The 19,695-nt window shown below is 42.5% G+C and overlaps 1 protein-coding gene across 3 annotated transcripts in view; it reads left to right on the forward strand.

Annotated features, from left to right (window-relative positions):
• The first annotated feature begins 637 nt into the window (after window positions 1-637).
• Window positions 638-19,695, forward strand: part of LOC110952429 (protein shisa-8) — a 166,575-nt gene continuing 147,517 nt past the window's right edge. The window contains exons 1-3 of one of the 3 annotated variants that reach the window (XM_051942370.1): window positions 639-2,228; window positions 2,378-2,567; window positions 2,916-3,546. In XM_051942370.1, coding sequence (XP_051798330.1) covers window positions 2,546-2,567; window positions 2,916-3,546 — 653 coding nt within the window. In that variant the 5' untranslated portion in view covers window positions 639-2,228; window positions 2,378-2,545. Of the gene's footprint in view, window positions 2,568-2,915; window positions 3,547-19,695 lie in introns of all 3 variants that reach the window. The other 2 variants (XM_051942373.1, XM_051942378.1) reach the window with 2 other exon arrangements.

Below are 19,695 nucleotides of genomic sequence, written 5' to 3' on the forward strand. Positions count from 1 at the left end.
CTGTCCTCTTCTCTCCTCCCCTCTTCTCCCCCTCTCTTCCTCTGTGTTTATCTCCCTCATGCTTCCTCCTTTGCTCCCTCCATCTTCCCTCCATCCTTTCCTCTCTTCTCCCTAAACCAGTCCTAATAGACTGCAGTGCCACACATGTTCCTGGCGTGATCGCTACAGAACCGTGGATGTGTGGAGGTATTAGCGCAGTAATTACCCTCAAACACACATGCATGAAGCATGAGCACGCCGACACATTACACACTGCTGCTCAGTCAACACCAACGCTCTTATTCAGGGCACTGACTGTATTTTGGGAAAGGAAAGTAGCCCTGAAGAGAAGGAGGGAAAGAGAGGAGAAAGGCTCAGCAGTAACAATGAAAAGAAGCAAAGGGAGAAGGTTAGAAGGACAGAAAGTAGATGGAGATGAACAGAGAAACGAGTCCTGATGGTCTGGAGCTAAAGAAAAACACGGGACAAAACTGTGAGAAGAGAGGCTCAGTGACACATAATGAGGGAGGAGGAGAGTGAAGGCTGTGCTCGTTTGTGCACAAAAGATGTGAGTGTGTGTGTGGAAGAGGGAGGGAGGGAGGAGTGGACGGGAGAGGGAGGAGTGAGTTGGGAGAGGGAGGAGTGAGCGAGTGTGTGAGATATTGTCATCCAGTCCTGCCAGAGAAAAGCAGCAGCAGCAGTACGAGCATCGCAGCGACGGGAATCAGACGCTCTGAGCGACGGAGACGAGGAGAAAAGGAATACACTGATGAAGAAACAAAGAGGAAGATGGAATAAAACAAAACAAGCATTCTACTGCTTCTCTTTGCTCTTCACACTTCTGTCTGGAGCATCCCACACCACCAGTGAAAACACATACATATGATATATATATAAAATTCCTATACATATATATCAAATTATGCCTGTTTTCAAAGAAGCTGCAGCCGGACAAGGACTGAACTGACAGAAAATCCATTGCATGAACAATTGGGAGATAATATGCAGCATTTTGCCTAAAAACTGTTGCATATTAACGCTTTGAGATTTTTCTTTTTTTGTGAGTATTTTTTTGCTCAGAGGGGGGAAAAAGACAAAAACACATTGATGCAAATGGAAAATTTGGAGAAAAAAAATACCCAAAAAACTGGGAGCTGAGTAGTTGAACAACAACAGAGAGCTTCTGCTGCACAGTCCTGTATCTCCAAAGGCTTCTCTTGAAAACAGGATATTTGTGATCTGCCATTCGGCTAACGCATCTCCAGTTGTCTCTGCCGTCCCAGTGGCCTGGGGAGCATTATTCCACACAGAGGCTGGTACAAGTCAGAGGGCAGATCACAGGCTCTGACCCCACGCTGATATTTCCTCAGCAACGACTAAAAGCCAGGCTGGGCTCAGAGGAAAGGGGAGGTAAGTTGTGAGGACAGACAGAAAGAAGCAAAAATATCAGAGAGAAGACAGCAGATTAAGAACAGATCACAGATAAAAAACTGAGCCAAAAGCAGACCATCGAAGGAGGGAATGAATCCATGAATCCATTCTGTGGGACGCTCCACTCTGCTCAAGCAATTACGGCACGTTTCTCTCTTTTTCAGCTTCTCTTGAGGATGAAGGAGCACTAAGACATTAAGATCACAGATTCAGAATCACATCGTCAGCCCTCCCCTCTCTCTTTCTCCTCTCATCTTAGCAGGGTTAGGACTGAGCAGGCTGACAGTCCCAGCTGGTGTCCTGGGTCTGCTAGAGACCCTGGATCCCTGAGAGGAGGGGTTTCAGAGGAGTGTTCCCAGCAACAGGAGCCACACCGAGCACAAAGAGCCGCTGGAAGGCTCCAGACTGACACTGACAGCGTCCTGTCACCAGGGGGATCTCAGCTGATTGGGAGTGTCTGTGTGAGAGAGACAGAAAACACGCCTCAGGTGCAAGAGGGATGCTTTTGGATGTAGTCACCACAGGATTTCAGCTTGACAAGAGCCTGGAGTAATGCTCTAAAGAATCCTGAGCAGCTGCTGTTACCTGTTGGGCTGCAGAGAGGAGGGACCAACCCTGCATCACCTTAGAAAATAAAAACTGAATATCCAACACCACTAATAAAGACTGGGCATACACTTCTCACAGGAGTAGAAGGTGGCAGCGAAAAGATGCCCACCACAAAAATAAAAAGCTTCCTTTGAACGGTGACTCTGAGAGTAGGAGGAAGATAGAAGCGAGTTAAAGTGAGCAGAAGTGGAGGACAGAGAAGTCCAGAGGTAAACGCCACTCTGTTGGTCAGAGAGTTTCTGGACATCACTGGAGCTTTTATCCTCTCAGGAATATGAGTCCATCTTCAGAGTGAAAGTCTTTCATGTGGAGCCCGTGACTATCTACAAGTTTGACAGGAATCTATCTTTCCTTCTAGCGCCGTCAGGAACCACAGTTCTCACTTTTGGAGGATTATTCATCCACTCAGCAGGGAGCTGATTGCTGGAAATGCCAGAGGCGAGTTCATTCGTCGGCAACACGCCCTCCTAAACTGGATTCCCTCCAAGTCACCGGATTTGTCTTCAACCGCCTCTGCTGTCTGCTGATGACATATGGCTTTGTGAAAGGTGACATTTGCTGAATTTTGGGATTTGCTTTTCCACCTACACACATACAGTAAAGTGCCAGGGACCGTAGTGTTTCTGAGAGTTCCTGCCACCAGGGACTCGTTCCCTCCTGTTAGGAGCATGTTGAGATGGGACATTGATTTCATTGCCCCACTTGTTCTGCCCCTTGGTGACCATTTAGCCCTCTGTAACTGTCTGCACTAATGACTCCCAGAACGATAATTAAATGCCCTCTTTTGTTTCCTCACAGCATCAAAATAGAAAAGTGTTTTGATTTAACGCCCTGTTTTCTTCTCATTCATTTTAATAGCTATAACTTCCTCTTTCTTTGTCGTTTCTTAACCCCAGGATCTTTACGTTGGACCTGTCAGCTTTTCCTCTTCGCCACCAAGACCTCACACACATTAAAGATGGGCTCCTCCTTGCATCCAGTGCTGATAAAGTTCCCCCTGGCCATTCTCCTGGGCTTTACCTCTCTGTGTGGACTGAACTCTCAGCCTTCAGGTCAGGCTCTGGCTCAGGTCTCCTCCAACAACCAGACCACAGAACCCTCCATGGTACCGGAGGCGGCTCTGGCCACGCCCACACCGGACGTGGCAGATGACCAAACGGCTCTGAGCAGTGGCAACCGTTGCTGGGGTTACTATGATGTCATGGGCCAGTGGGACCCGCCCTTCAACTGTAACGCAGGTATCTACCTGTTCTGCTGTGGTTCCTGCTTCTACCGCTTCTGCTGCCAGTTCAAAGTCCATAGTTTGGACCAGACTTCCTGTTCTAACTACGACACACCTGTGTGGGCGAACACTGGCCGACCGCCAGCACCCGTCACTGAGGTCCACGAGGAACCGGACCGGGACCGGACCCACATGATCGTCTATATTATCTGTGGAGTGGTGGCCATCATGGTGCTAGTGGGGATTTTCACCAAGCTGGGGCTGGAGAAGAGTCAAGGAGGACAGACTGACATGACCAACTCCAGGTAGGAGCTGAGGAGGAGTTCATGGATGGATGAAACTGATGGATGGATGGATGGATGAAACTGATGGATGGATGGATGGATGGATGAAACTGATGGATGGATGGATGGATGGATGAAACTGATGGATGGATGGATGGATGAAACTGATGGATGGATGAAACTGATGGATGGATGGATGAAACTGATGGATGGATGGATGGATGGATGAAACTGATGGATGGATGGATGGATGGATGAAACTGATGGATGGATGGATGGATGAAACTGATGGATGGATGAAACTGATGGATGGATGGATGAAACTGATGGATGGATGGATGGATGAAACTGATGGATGGATGGATGGATGAAACTGATGATGGATGGATGGATGAAACTGATGGATGGATGGATGGATGAAACTGATGGATGGATGAAACTGATGGATGGATGGATGAAACTGATGGATGGATGGATGGATGGATGGATGAAACTGATGGATGGATGAAACTGATGGATGGATGGATGGATGAAACTGATGGATGGATGGATGGATGAAACTGATGATGGATGGATGGATGAAACTGATGGATGGATGGATGGATGAAACTGATGGATCAATGATCTGACCAGATTACGTCTGAAATAGAAGTGAAATCGATGCTAACAAGAGATGATTTGGTGATAATGGTGTGATTTATAGTCATGTTGTTGATGAATTACTTTGTATTTGCAAGCGAACAGATTTTATATATAGATATACTGTATTTACTTCTACACGTATTATATGAGACCAATAAGTGTCTGTTTAATGACTAAGCTGAACACAAAGACTGTGAGTAAACAGAAAGCTGCTCTGGCTATTCAGCTCTTTGTCCCTCTTTCCATTTTTTATGCTAAGCTAAGCTAGCTGTCTGTTGTCTCCAGCTATGTGTGAGCTATTGATTGTCGTTATCGTGCACATTCAGCCGTTGCAGGATCCAGGTGCAGGACAGACATCAGCACATTGGTTTTGTTGCATTAATACAGACGCTGTGCAGACTTCAATACGCTGCCTCTTAGTTTCCCTTTTGTGCTATTGAGCTTCTTATCTTATGCAAATTAGCATATTTCCCCAAATGTCAAACTGTGGCTTTATAGTGCAAATGACTCAGTGTTTTTTGCTCCAGAATCAGTCGGCTTATTTACAAATCTGTGTGAGAAAATTCACAGAAAACATGTTTATTGTGGAAATGTTTGAATATTTATTCTGGATAATGCAGTAAATGAGGAGCCACATGGATTCCTCTATCAGTGATCAGCAGGTTACTAGAAAACTGGAATCTATTACTTATTGACAAAGTAATCACACTACTAGTTCCTTTAACTGTTGGTGAAAGGAATAGTCTTCCCAGTACACCTTCCTCAGGTGGACTATTTTATTTGTAATATTTTATTATCATGTGTAGAATCTTCTTTTAATTTACAACGGTTTGATTACATGTGCCATATCTCAGTTTTAATTTTCATTTTGTTTTTCATGTGTAATGTAATGTTTCATTTAATTTATCCATTATCATGTGTGATTTTTCATTTTACCCCCGTATAATAGCCAGCATTACTTTTTGTTCTAGCCTTATTTTAGCTCACTTATTTCAGTCATGTTTCTGACATATCTCAGTGATTTTTGGCTCTGCTTGTATTATGTTGTTTGTTTTTTTTCTGAGAAATATCTGGCACAAGAATCTCCTTTGGGATTGATGAAGTCTTATCTACCCGTACAGTTTTGTTTTTGTGTGTGTTATCCAGCTACTCACATCATTGTTAGATGGTTTATTGCCCTACATGGTCAGTCAGAAACAGGTTGATTAAGAAATTGTGTATTTCTGGTTATGTGTGAAAAGGTCAGCATCTGGTAGTGAATGAAGTGAATCCCAGAGAGGTGGTGAAGCTGTGAGGTGTGTTTCCATCCATGGAGGAGGGTTGGGCAGACAGAGCGGTGGGTGGAGGTCCAGCTGCAGGATGGAGATTCCAGAGGACAGATGTCAGCTGATAGTAAGGCAGGGCTCTGTGTGAAATTACTGCACAGTTTGTGTTGCGTTTTCTCTGTATCAGTGCAGCCGTTTCACATTGATGGCTGATTGATCGCTGTGACACAACTCCGACTGTGGCAATGCGTGGCCTCCAGAGAACAGTGAGAAGAGAGAGGGTGTTTTTTGGAAGGGTGGATTATTGAGCGGATCTGACTGGAGTGCAGCCAGTGGCTAATTCTAGTACAGAGAACAGGCCTGTCAGTGTGTGTGCGTGCTGGGTGTGACTGTCCAGCCTATTGGGTGTTAAAAGTTGGCCCATGGGGGCTCCTTTAAAATCCTGTCATTACCGGATCTCTTCCCAGAGCAGGATGATGATGATGAGGAGGAGGAAGAAGCTGGCAGTAGACATCAGCACTCATTAATGTTAAACTGCTTCGAGCCTCCAATAACAACAATGCTAGCTGGCATCTCTTGGCACATTTTTATCCCTGAATCAAACCAATATGTGAGTCTACGTCTTGAGTCAATGGACTGTTTGAGTGATATTTTCTGAAATCTGGGTTGGCTGTCATGCAGGTCATCCTGCCAGAATAAATGTTTAGCGTTTTGTCTTGAAGTGTGTGTGTGTGTGTGTGTGTGTGTGTTCTTGTACTTGCTACATGGTGAGAACCATTTTCTGCATTTAACTATCAAAGTGAGGACATTTTTACAAAGTGAGGACATTCTGGCCGGTCCTCACTTTGAAACAGTCATGTTTGAGGGTGAAGACTTGTTTTTAGAGAACAGGTATGAATTGAGGTTTGGTTAGGGTTAGGGTAAGGATTAAGTTTAGGCAATCAGTTGTGATGGTTAAGGTTTGGGTAAGGCTCTAGGAAATGCATTACGCCTATGGATGTCCTCACTAAGATAGAAGTACAAACGTGTGTGTGTGTGTGTGTGTGTGTGTGTGTGTGTGTGTGTGTGTGTGTGTGTGTGTGTGTGTGTGTGTGTGTGTGTGTGTGTGTGTGTGTGTGTGTGTGTGTGTGTGTGTGATCAGCTGGACAGATGTTGGCATGCATCTGTCTGGCTGAAACCAGACACTGAAACTCTACTCATCTGATCGTTCACTTTGACTTTCCTGGGCGAAAACATCTAACAAGTGAGATGGAAGCTGATCAAGGAAGAAACTTGCTGCAGTTTCTTAACACAGTGTACAAGCTGTTTGTCTGGGGGGAAACACATTTGAATCTCAGCAAACATTGCTGAAATACTTTAGCTGACAGATGAATAGACGGTTTTAGAGAGGAGGATATGGCAAGGTATTTATGTCTTCATGTTTAGCACACACTGGCTCACTAGAGATGTAATTTGTTAAGAAAAATAATTTAATAAGCAGATAAAATCTCAGCATTTTGCAGTGTTTTCTCGGAGATGCCTTCTGTAATTGAAGCTCATTGTTCCTCTGTCAAATAACACGAACGCTCAAAGTGGTTTTTATTACTATTTGCTCAGCACAAATGATAACTGATGCAGTCAGTAATAAGGATTCAGTTCCATAATATACTGTATCACTCACAAAGGGAGCATTGTGGTGGATTATGAGTAGATAACTTGTCATTTTTGGCTTGTGATAGTAAGAAACATATAGCTGATATGAAGAGCCAAAATGTCTGCTGTGACACATTAGGATCGATATTTCTTGTTTAAGTGCATTTTAGAAAAGAACGGCTTGTGAGTGGTCAGTTAGACTGGAAGATGAAGTGGAAAAAAGGCAGGACCGGACTTAAAAGTTGTATTAATCATTGTGGTTGAGGATAGGAAAGAATGTTTAAATTGTCAAATTCTCCTGAATAAGATGAGGTGAAAACTTGCTTTGCTTTCTTAACTAAATGTGAAGTTTCTGAGCTCCTCTTCATTCACCTCGCAGCAACTCAGACTGGACATGAAGACAGAACATTCGCAGCAATGTGACGGAGGGAGAACTGTAGTAAATGTACCCGCGGTGTAAACCAAGGGAGGCTTTTCTAACTCACGGGCAAATGGTCAGAGACAAAGTGATTACCACCAGGCAGCAGAGAAAAGAAACAAACTGAGTGTGAGAAAAGCAAAGAAAGACAGAGGAAACCGAGAGATGGAATGAAGGGACCCCAGGAATCCACTCATTTACTACCTACTGCCAGCCACAGCTGTTTGCTTCATATCTGCCAAAGAGTGAGAGAAACGAGGCAGAGACGATGACAGTCTGAAGCATTAAAAAGAGAGGGATAGATGGAGGAAAGAAGAGCTATTCATTAGAGCTAAAGCTTCTAATGAGAGAAGGTCCAGGAAAATAGATTTCCTGGACAGATGGATGATGGATGGATGGATGGATGGATGGATGGATGGATGGATGGATGGATGGATGCTCGCTCCATTCACCTCCTTTGTTTAATTGAAGGTATCCAGTATCTCATGTTACATTTAAGAAAAATAAGGAAACCAACATACAAAACAAACATGCATGTTACATGTAAGTTGTGGTGGTGGAAGAAGTCCGGTGCAGATTGTGCTGGTGGACGTCGATCTTTTGACATAAAAAAGTGTAACATAATTAGCGTGTTTTCTATGTGGATAGAAGAATCAGCAGTCAGCAGAAAAATATTATAAGCTGCTGTAAAAGAACAAGAACTTAAATACCTGCCTAAAATATAAAAGCATCAATATGAGGAAAAACCTGCATCAAGTTTGAGTGAATAGTGAAAGATGCTTTATTTATTTATTTATTTGTTTGTTTGTTTGTTTTAGTGTTTGTGTCCAGATGAGCCCATTCAGGTGAAATTGTTTATCTCGCTGCTGCATGGGCATCGCATCTGAAAATTCATTTCCAACCTGCATACATTTTCACGGAGCAGCACCTTCGCCCAGCTGTGAGCGACTAATGGATGTGAGTTTGCGTGCACGGTGGTGCGCTCGTGCCCCGTGTGTGCACTCAACAAACACAGCCAACCACAGAACTGTTAGGGTGGTAATGTGCTGAAACCTCGGGTCAGGCAATCACAACTGGCAGTGGCTGGGTGATGTAAAGCATAAAACACACACACGTGCACCTGAGTGTGCACACAAACCTCCTATGCCTGCACACCGTCTCCCCCTTCCTCCCCTTCCTCCCCCTTTGTCCCCCCCATTGCTCCTCCCAGGAGGCTGCTGCTGTTGTTGTTTTGCTCAGTCTGGCTGTTGTTGTGTTCAAACTGCTGCAAAGCAAAATTAAAAATGAATTATACCCTTTAATATGCGATTCTGCTTTGGGGAATTAATACACCAAATCAAGTTTCTTGCAATTAAAGACAGCTTGGCTAGTGATATTATGGGCTGTAAAGCCACTGAAGGTGTGAAGTAAACAAGTAAATATCACTGCATCAGCTTAAAGCTGACATTCTGCATCAGAGAAGATCCTAAATATGTAGAAACCAGCTGGACCAACATGTTGACATGGAGCCAGAAAACACAGAGCAGTGCCAGCAGGAGCGGGGATCTCAGTAAGACCACCATGGACATAATCGGTGCAATTATCGTCCAACATTTATGAAATACAGCCTGGAAATATACTCTAGAGCATTAAGCAATTATCATAGAGCAAAACTTAACACCAGCATATTAAAATCCCACAGCTGGTCTGAGGAAAGGCCACTCTATATCCAGGAAGAAGTTTAAAAAAGCCTCATGAATAAATAATCCTCCACATTTTACATTCACGCATGTTTTATCGTCACTTAACAAGGTCAGCATGGTGGGTCATCCTCATCCCTTTACCAGCTCCATCTGCTTATCTTAAGTTATTCCACTAAAGAGTCGTGTGTTCAAGGACACAGGCGATGGAAAGAGCCACCGGGGATCCAAACAACCGCTTCCATCGGCCACTCTCTTCCTTTATTGTGTTTCATCAACACTGCTTTCAATTTCCCTCCTCATCATGGCCCCTGGCAGGTGTTTAGAGATAAACATGAGCACGGAGCTGAAATCCTGAAACAGCCGGATGAATGGAGCATTTCATAGCCCAGGTCATTTTCTCTAAATGTGTGTTTCTCACACTGTGTGGTGTGAGAACCTCCACATGAGAACTTCAGCTGCTTTTAGATCCACAGCCAAAGTTACTCTGTAAGAGAATAACTATCAAAATATTAATTATTTTTTTCTTCTGAAGAAAATATTTTTATTTATATATGTGCACTGTGTGCATTGTGTGCTGCACTCTTTTTTTTATTCAAAATGTTCTATTTGCTGCTGTACACTGTAAATTTCCCCACTGTAGAATTAATAAAGGTTTAATCTATCTATTTATCTATCTAAAAGAAAAGCAAATGACTTAAAAGCAAATCAAACAATTATTCACTTTAACTTCATCACTGATGTAAACCACGTCTCCAGGCTTCAGAGATAACAACACTTCTATTGTTAGAGCTGTTCTCACCTCTTATTAACAGAAGCAGCCAGATGCCGTGTTGGAGCCACTTCTCCCTCAGTGCTTCATCTCAACCCAAAATACATTCTTTGATGCTGCAGCTGGATAAAAAACAGACTTTAACCCACTCACAGTTAAGTCAGCTCAATAAAGGATTCCAGTTTATGCCTTTTACCAGCTTCTTTCTGCGTTTATAATGCTGAATATTTCCATGGTGGGCCTTCTTGGTGCCATCACAATTCACTAGCAGCTTCACTTTATGCTTCCACTAAATCAGCTCTCCAAAACACACCACAAGGCCAAAGATCTGTTCAACTCTGAAAGCAATTAAAACACACATTTTCAGCACTAAAAACACACACACTTTGCTCTTAGCTGACAGCTGGCTTTCATGCACCAGTCAGAAAAGTTTTTCTTTCCTACATTTTACTGTTGGAACGCACACATCCGAGTAAAGGGTTTAAGATGTCTGAGCCAGAGAAGCTGAAGTAAACAACTCGGAGGAGATGCTGTTCTGTAGGATATCAGGTCAATGAGTTTTATTTTATCCCCTCTGAAGATCACAACAAACCAAGTTTTAGCAATAAATTCATTTTAACCAGACTTCTGCAGGAATATATTATTCTGTGACATTTTGGTGCCTGATCTTTATCAGACAGTTTGAAAGAAAGAGAACTGAATCGGAGCCGTTCACATTCCTCTGGTACTAAAGAAAGGCAGAGTTGTATCAATATATTGCAGGGATCTTATATATATATATATATATATATATATATATATATATATATATATATATATATATATATATATATATCAGTGCTTCCTCCAGAAGCACTGATGGAAAACAAATACACATGATAAGCAGATAACATGAAGAAAAGTTCATATCAATTTACAAATATTACTCAATAACACATTTATAGATGTCCACAGTACAACATATAAATACACGTAAACATAAAGAAAAGCTCATCAGTTACAATATAGGATAACATATAGTAACAGTACAACATCAAGGCATCTTTGAAATCCACTAAAATGTTAAATAAATGTAAAGTTAGACCGTGTGTGGGAACCTGCTTCTGGTATACTTGTCCCTGTTCTAGTACTTGTCTCATGAATTAGAAGATAAGAATTAACTGAGAACAGTTCTTTAGTTTTTAGTCTCTGCAGAGTTAGTCCAGGTCCTCTAGTGGTTTTACTACCATCACCTATCTGCATGCAGATGTGTTCTGCTCACATAGAAAGAGGGGTCTCTACATGTCGGTCTCCAGCGGTCGTCTTACGATTGGAACTCCACACCACACCTCAGTGCAGCAGACTCAGATTGCTGCAGAGCCTGAACTTTCTCAGCCTAACTGTTGCTGCAGTGGTTCCACATCAGCTGATCTCCACATCAGCTGATCTCCACATCAGCTGATCTCCAGACTTTGTCTTAAGCCTGAGCGCTCGCTCTATTTTTCACCCTTCTCCTTTCCTTCAGCCTGTCCATTTCGGATTTTTCCTCCTGATTCCTTCACCTAATCTTTCTGTACTCTTCAGGGGTCTCATGCATAAAACACCCCAAATATCAGGTGGAAGAATGACAGTTGGTCAGGCTTAACAACAAAGTGACATAAATCTGCATATTTTAGCATTTGTCTGATCCTGGGAACAACATGCATATTCCAGGAAAAGTGAAATGTGATGGAAGAACAGATTAGTGTGTAATTAGGAAAAGTAGCTGATGACTACACAATAAAAATCATCAAAATGCTAATAGAAAGCTAAAGTATGTCCAAGGGCTCCTCACTAGTCAAAATCCTGCTTTTGTACCCCTTACTTTCATTGTTTCTTTTATTCGTGAACATTATTCTCACCCTGTTGTCCCTCCACAGCCCAGATGAGAGATCTGAGCCGTTAAAAAACATTAATCTAAATTGCCTTCAGTCTCTACTGTCCTCAGAAGTTACAGCTTAGTGGTGCGACAAGTGTTTGGTAGATTTTCTTTTGCCCCAGGCTTAGTGCCTCTTACTCACAGGCTGCCCTGCCGTTCTGATAGAGTCCATCTATCTCTCCTCTCCTCTCCTCTCCTCTCCTCTCCTCTCCTCTCCTCTCCTCTCCTCTCCTCTCCTCTTCGTCGTCCTACTTCTGCTGCAGATTTTCATGAAGATGAGTTGTCCCATATTACTGGATATTTACAGCATGTTCAGCATTAGATAAATGGTTTAAACACCACACATGGCTTTATGTTTAAAGGATAAATATCACAGATAAATGAAGGCTAATTGCTTCATAATGAGAGGTTTATTTTGGAGCTCGGCTGTGGGCTGTTAACAACGATCTGTGTCACTTTTGACTTTGTGATTTGGAGGCTCTGTGGGAGGTCTGTAGGAGGCCACATTGTTAAAGTGTATGAATTTATTCCGGTCTAAATTCAGTCTAACAGCACTTGGCTAACTCCTCAGGAGAGACTGTATGGACTGTGGCTGACGTTGTGTGCTTTTGAGAGTGTACAGTTGTGTTTTTGTGTCGTGTAGTGTCTACATGGAGTGGTACATGGACACCGTTTTCACTCCAGTGATCCTGGTAATGGTTTCATCCCAGTGAAGACTGACGCTGGATCCAAGTCATCCTGACAGAAAATCAACTGCTTACATGGAGATGTTTGCTGAAGCGTACCCTGTCACAGTCCGTCCGTCCATCTTCATGTTTTGTATATCTTCATTTTGTTCCAATGTGCCCTCCAACTTCCTGTTTCCTTCTCATTTTTTAATATGGAACCAACAGAGGAGGGAAATAAAACATTTTTTCCTCAGGTAGAACTGATAAAACCCACAGCAACTTAACAACATCAATAAATAGCGCTGATATTTATTATGTTATTGTTGCAAAAACAAAAAAAAACTGTAGTTTTATAGAATGTTTCCTTTTTTGTTTTACAGTGTTTTTGTCTTAATATTTTTTAAACACATACAAATAATTTAAAAACATCAACCATTAAACATATAGAATAAATATGTTAAATAAACTCATCTTTAGAAACTCTAGCAAAAATAATATGCAAAGTATGCAAATTAATAAAACAAATCATGCTTAAATATGAATCTTGTTCTACAAACCTTTCTACATTTTGGCAAACCTACCGTATTTTCCGCACCATAAGGCGCATCGGATTGTAAGGCGCAGTCTCAATTACGGGGTTTATTTCTGTACTTAAGCCATCTACACACGTGGACAAAATTGTTGGTACCCCTCAGTTAAAGAAGGAAAAACCCACAATTCTCACTGAAATCACTTGAAACTCACAAAAGTAACAATCAATAAAAATTTATTGAAAATTAAATAATCAAAATCAGCCATCACTTTTGAATTGTTGATTAACATAATTATTTAAAAAAACAAACTAATGAAATAGGGCTGGACAAAAATGATGGTACCCATAACTTAATATTTTGTTGCACAACCTTTTGAGGCAATCACTGCAATTAAACGATTTCTGTATTTGTCAATGAGTGTTCTGCAGCTGTCAACAGGTATTTTGGCCCACTCCTCATGAGCAAACAGCTCCAGTTGTCTCAGGTTTGATGGGTGTCTTCTCCAAATGGCATGTTTCAGCTCCTTCCACATATGTTCAATGGGATTCAGATCTGGGCTCATAGAAGGCCACTTTAGAATAGTCCAACGCTTTTCTCTCAGCCATTCTTGGGTGTTTTTGGCTGTGTGTTTTGGATCGTTGTCCTGTTGGAAGACCCATGACCTGCGACTGAGACCAAGCTTTCTGACACTAGGCAGCACATTTCTCTCCAGAATGCCTTGATAGTCTTCAGATTTCATCGTACCTTGCACACTTTCAAGACACCCTGTGCCAGATGCAGCAAAGCAGCCCCAAAACATTACTGAGCCTCCTCCATGTTTCACCGTAGGGACAGTGTTCTTTTCTTCGTATGCTTGGTTTTTGAGTCTATGAACATAGAGTTGATGTGCCTTACCAAAAAGCTCCAGTTTGGTCTCATCTGTCCAAAGGACATTCTCCCAGAAGCTTTGTGGCTTGTCAACATGCATTTTTGCAAATTCCAGTCTGGCTTTTTTATGAGTTTTTTTCAGCAGTGGTGTCCTCCTTGGTCGTCTCCCATGAAGTCCACTTTGGCTCAAACAACGACGAATGGTGCGATCTGACACTGATGTACCTTGGCCTTGGAGTTCAACTTTAATTTCTTTGGAGGTTGCTCTGGGCTCTTTGGATACAATTCCAACGATCCGTCTCTTCAATTTGTCATCAATTTTCCTCTTGCGGCCACGTCCAGGGAGGTTGGCTACTGTCCCGTGGGTCTTGAACTTCTGAATAATATGAGCCACTGTTGTCACAGGAACTTCAAGCTGTTTAGAGATGGTCTTACAGCCTTTACCTTTAAGATGTTTGTCTATCATTTTTTTTCGGATGTCCTGGGACAATTCTCTCCTTCGCTTTCTGTTGTCCATGTTCAGTGTGGTACACACCTTTTCACCAAACAGCAGGGTGACTACTTGTCTCCCTTTAAATAGGCAGACTGACTGATTATGAGTTTGGAAACACCTGTGATGTCAATTAAATGACACACCTGAGTTAATCATGTCACTCTGGTCAAATAGTTTTCAATCTTTTATAGAGGTACCATCATTTTTGTCCAGGCCGGTTTCATTAGTTTGTTTTTTTAAATAATTATGTTAATCAACAATTCAAAAGTAATGGCTGTTTTTGATTATTTAATTTTCAATAAATTTTTATTTATTGTTACTTTTGTGAGTTTCAAGTGATTTCAGTGAGAATTGTGGGTTTTTCCTTCTTTAACTGAGGGGTACCAACAATTTTGTCCACGTGTGTATAAGGTGCACCATGCTCAGTGGTGTAGTGGTTAGCACTCTCACCGTGCAGCAAGAAGATCCCCGGTTCAAATCCCGGCCTGGGCCTGGGATCTTTCTGCATGGAGTTTGCATGTTCTCCCTGAGCATGCGTGGGTTTTCTCCGGGTACTCCGGCTTCCTCCCACAGTCCAAAAACATGCTGAGGTTAATTGGTTACTCTAAATTGTCCGTAGGTGTGAATGTGAGTGTGATTGTGTGTCTGTATATGTAGCCCTGTGACAGACTGGTGACCTGTCCAGGGTGTCCCCTGCCTTCACCCGAGTCAGCTGGGATAGACTCCAGCACCCCCCATGACCCTAGTGAGGAGAAAGCGGTGTATAGAGGATGGATGGATGCTAAAACAAGGAAACGGAAGCAAAACAGGGAGTTTGGTTGAACTTTATTCTACTACATATTTAAAATACACTCACATTATTTTTTGATCAATCTTTTGTCACACATCCATCAAAGTCCTCGTCTTCTGTGTCTGAATTGAACAGCTGGGCAATTTCCACATCAAACATGCCGGGTTCACTCTCGTCATTGTCGGAGTCAGTCTCGTTGCCGGGTGGCTGATGCCGGCAATGATGCCGAAGGAACCATAACTGATATTCGCAGTTTCAGTGTACCGGCTGTGTGTACTTAAACTTGCATGGCTAAATCTTTGAGACAAGCATATGCTACTGGCAGGATCAACCAGGTAACCCAGACTGGACGAGCGTGCAGCGCACGCCCGAGCGTAGAGCTGCGTGGCGGCGCCTGGTCAGGACCAGGGCCACGAAGCGTGGCTGTGCTGGGGTGAACGGACCGATGGTGTGGCTTGGAGAAATGACCGTGTCGTCCGGAGAGTCGACCGCTGCCTGAGCGGGACGATGCCAGCAACGATGTCAGCTTCTGCGAAAGCTCGGACAGTAGTCAGTACTGTACGTAGCTTTATGTAATGTTCTCTAATAGGTTTATCGCTGCCAGTGTGTGTAGTGTACGTATTACGTCCCTATGTCAGATTTTGGAACTCAGTGCGCACACAAGACGCACCGGGTTTAAAGGTGCACCATCGATTTTTGAGAAAAGTAAAGGCTTTTAAGTGCGCCTTATAGTGTGGAAAATATGGTACCAGTCTCCAAGCTAAAATGAAAAACTGATGACATTCATGAAAAACTGGGCATCTATGTTTGACTTATAATCAATTATTCTCCCAAAGAATAACACGGTAACAGCCTCTTGTCATTCCTGACCAGCTGTGTTGTCTGCTTTATAAACCATTAGCTCTTTACAGCCAATGGTTTTTAGCTCTTCCATTAGCTCTTTTTATTTATTTATTTATTTTTTGGTACTCTGTCTTAACAAATTATTTTTTTTCCAGTTAAAAGCCTTAATAAAATGGAGATAAAGTTCTCCAAGTTTGCGAAGTTAATGACTGACAGCTAGCTTTTCGCTCAGACAGGAGACGCGCACCTTCTACCTCCATCTCATAACTTTCTGCACATCTTGGCTTTACTTTTGGTGCAGAAAATGCTCAGAGGAGATAGAATGAAGTGACTGTGTGTTCCCTACTAGGCCACTGCACTGTTTTTGGCCCACAGAGCACATTTGTGGGTCAAAGTTAATCAAAAACTCACCAGTTAAACAGCTGGTTTGATAAAGATTGTTGTTATGAAGCTCTTATCTCACTGCATCAGCTGCTCTCCATAGGAATCATCCAACACTTTGTGTAGTTCTTATTAATGTGCACATCCTGATGATGAAGATCAACAGGGAAATGCAGCTCTTTCTCCCTGCAGTGTGCCCAGTTTCTTACAGATTGTGATCAATAACACCCAGTAATCCTCCTTTCTCTTTGCTCTTCCATTCTACCTAGCGAGGCTTCTGTTGTATTGTGTTCTGGTCTAAGTCAGTTTCTGCTTGTCTTGCTTTCCTTTCCATCCTTTTTTTCCCTTCCTGTGTCTGTCATTGCTCTTTGTTTCCACAGTAACACGTCTCACTTCTTATCTTTTGCAGCTCCTATAACTTTACACATAGATGCTACAAACACAATAGACCCATCCCCTCAGCCATTCATCATTCCCCTTCTCTTCCATCTACAGCAGCTTCTACCGTCCACTCCTATCCTTCCATCTATCCACACTCCTCTTCCTTACTGTGCAAAAAATAATTAGCTCCTATAAAACTGTTGTAGAGCTTCGGCACTGCAGAGATGAAACAAAGGAGGACGATGAGTGCTGATGAGAGGAAACAGGAGGTACAGCGAGGAGGAATTCACGTCTTTACTTTGCTCTTTACTTTCATCTCTTACACTCATCCTTGTTCGTGTTCTGTTTGCTTATCATAGTCGTACACTTGAGTTTCACTCAGTCCCTGTTGCCCTGTCTTTGTTTACATCTCAATCCTTTCCTCTCAGGATCCTTTCCTCTGTCTTTTTCCTCTGTCCCACCGAGTCCCATTTTCCTTCCCAGCTTTTTTTGTGCATCATAAAACAACGCACATACAGTGCCTTGTGAAAGTATTCAGCTCCCTTGAACTTTTCAACCTTTCGCCACATTTCAGGCTTCAAACATAAAGATATAAAATTTTAATTTTTTGTCAAGAATCAACAACAATTGGGACACAATCGTGAAGTGGAATGAAATTTATTGGATATTTTAAACTTTTTTAACAAATAAAAACCTGAAAAGTGGGGCGTGCAATATTATTCGGCCCCCTTGCATTAATACTTTGTAGCGCCACCTTTTGCTGCAATTACAGCTGCAAGTCGCTTGGGGTATGTCTCTATCAGTTTTGCACATCCAGAGACTGAAATTCTTGCCCATTCTTCCTTGTAAAACAGCTGGAGCTCAGTGAGGTTGGATGGAGAGCGTTTGTGAACAGCAGTCTTCAGCTCTGCCCACAGATTCTGGATTGGATTCAGGTCTGGACTTTGACTTGGCCATTCTAACACCTGGATACGTTTATTTGTGAACCATTCCATTTTAGATTTGGCTTTATGTTTTGGATCATTGTCCTGTTGGAAGATAAATCTCCGTCCCAGTCTCAGGTCTTTTGCAGACTCCAACAGGTTTTCTTCCAGAATGCTCCTGTATTTGGCTCCATTCATCTTCCCATCAATTTTAACCATCTTCCCTGTCCCTGCTGAAGAAAAGCAGGCCCAAACCATGAGGCTGCCACCACCATGTTTGACAGTGGGGATGGTGTGTTCAGGGTGATGAGCTGTGTTGCTTTTATGCCAAACATATCGTTTTGCATTGTGGCCAAAAAGTTGGATTTTGGTTCCATCTGACCAGAGCACCTTCTTCCACATGTTTGCTGTGTCTCCCAGGTGGCTTGTGGCAAACTTCAAACCAGACTTTTTATGGATATCTTTGAGAAATGGCTTTCTTCTTGCCACTCTTCCATAAAGGCCAGATTTGTGCAGTGTACGACTGATTGTTGTCCTATGGACAGACTCTCCCACCTCAGCTGTAGATCTCTGCAGTTCATCCAGAGTGATCATGGGCCTCTTGGCTGCATCTCTGATCAGTCTTCTCCTTGTTGGAGGTGAAAGTTTAGAGGGACGGCCGGGTCTTGGTAGATTTGCAGTGGTCTGATACTCCTTCCATTTCAATATGATTGCTTGCACAGTGCTCCTTGAGATGTTTAAAGCTTGGGAAATCTTTTTGTATCCAAATCCGGCTTTAAACTTCTCCACAACAGTATCTGGGACCTGCCTGGTGTGTTCCTTGGTCTTCATGATGCTCTCTGCACTTTAAACAGAACCCTGAGACTATCACAGAGCAGGTGCATTTATACGGAGACTTGATTACACACAGGTGGATTCTATTTATCATCATCAGTCATTTAGGACAACATTGGATCATTCAGAGATCCTCACTGAACTTCTGGAGTGAGTTTGCTGCACTGAAAGTAAAGGGGGCCAATAATATTGCACACCCCACTTTTCAGGTTTTTATTTGTTAAAAAAGTATAAAACATCCAATAAATTTCATTCCACTTCACGATTGTGTCCCACTTGTTGTTGATTCTTGACAAAAAATTAAAATTTTATATCTTTATGTTTGAAGCCTGAAATGTGGCGAAAGGTTGGAAAGTTCAAGGGGGCCGAATACTTTCACAAGGCACTGTAGATAGTACGATGCCGCATTAAAGCAGGAAGACATGCATCCATCATGTAATAATAATTCTGTGAACATTTTAAGGACCGTAAAAAGAGCCATACTGTACCTACACATCCAGGTCTGGTTTAGGCAGCAACACATATTTCTATAATTACTGGATTAGCTAGTTTCCAACACTGCAAAGCATCCATTTTCTTCACCAATATTGGCAAAAACTGGAACGTTTGCCTCACCCTAACCCAAGAACTGCAATTCCTCTGATGGCCACTAGAGGCTGCTCCGAAAGTGAGTCCATCCCCATTGACCCTCATGTTAAAATGAACAACTTTAGAGCAGAAATAAACATGTTTACAGCTTAATGGCTTATTCATAGCAGCTCTACTGGTGGTAGATGTTCATGTAGCTCATCAGTTTGAATCATATTAAGGTTTAAAGTCATGCATGTGTCTGTCATACAGCAGTTTATGGCACATTTACATGGCCGCTGTCAGCACCATGCAATGGTGAGTCGATGTAATCCAGACTGTTTAGCTGCTGCACTCAGACAGAAAATACTGCATCATGGCTGCTCAGATCTTCCAGAACTGACCCAGAAAACAAAGCTGGATTCATTGAACTGCTGACTGTGTAACAGCCCCACAAAAATAATGTCCTCCATCTGTTTAATGAAATTCATGTGCAAGATTCCAGATATTGCTGATTTTTTTAAAATCCTTTTTTTATGCAAAGTGGTTAAAATTCTGCATAAGAATGTGCATCTGGACGTATCT

The sequence above is a fragment of the Acanthochromis polyacanthus genome, chromosome 2 (assembly GCF_021347895.1).
Source record: "Acanthochromis polyacanthus isolate Apoly-LR-REF ecotype Palm Island chromosome 2, KAUST_Apoly_ChrSc, whole genome shotgun sequence".
Classification (NCBI taxonomy): domain Eukaryota; kingdom Metazoa; phylum Chordata; class Actinopteri; family Pomacentridae; genus Acanthochromis; species Acanthochromis polyacanthus.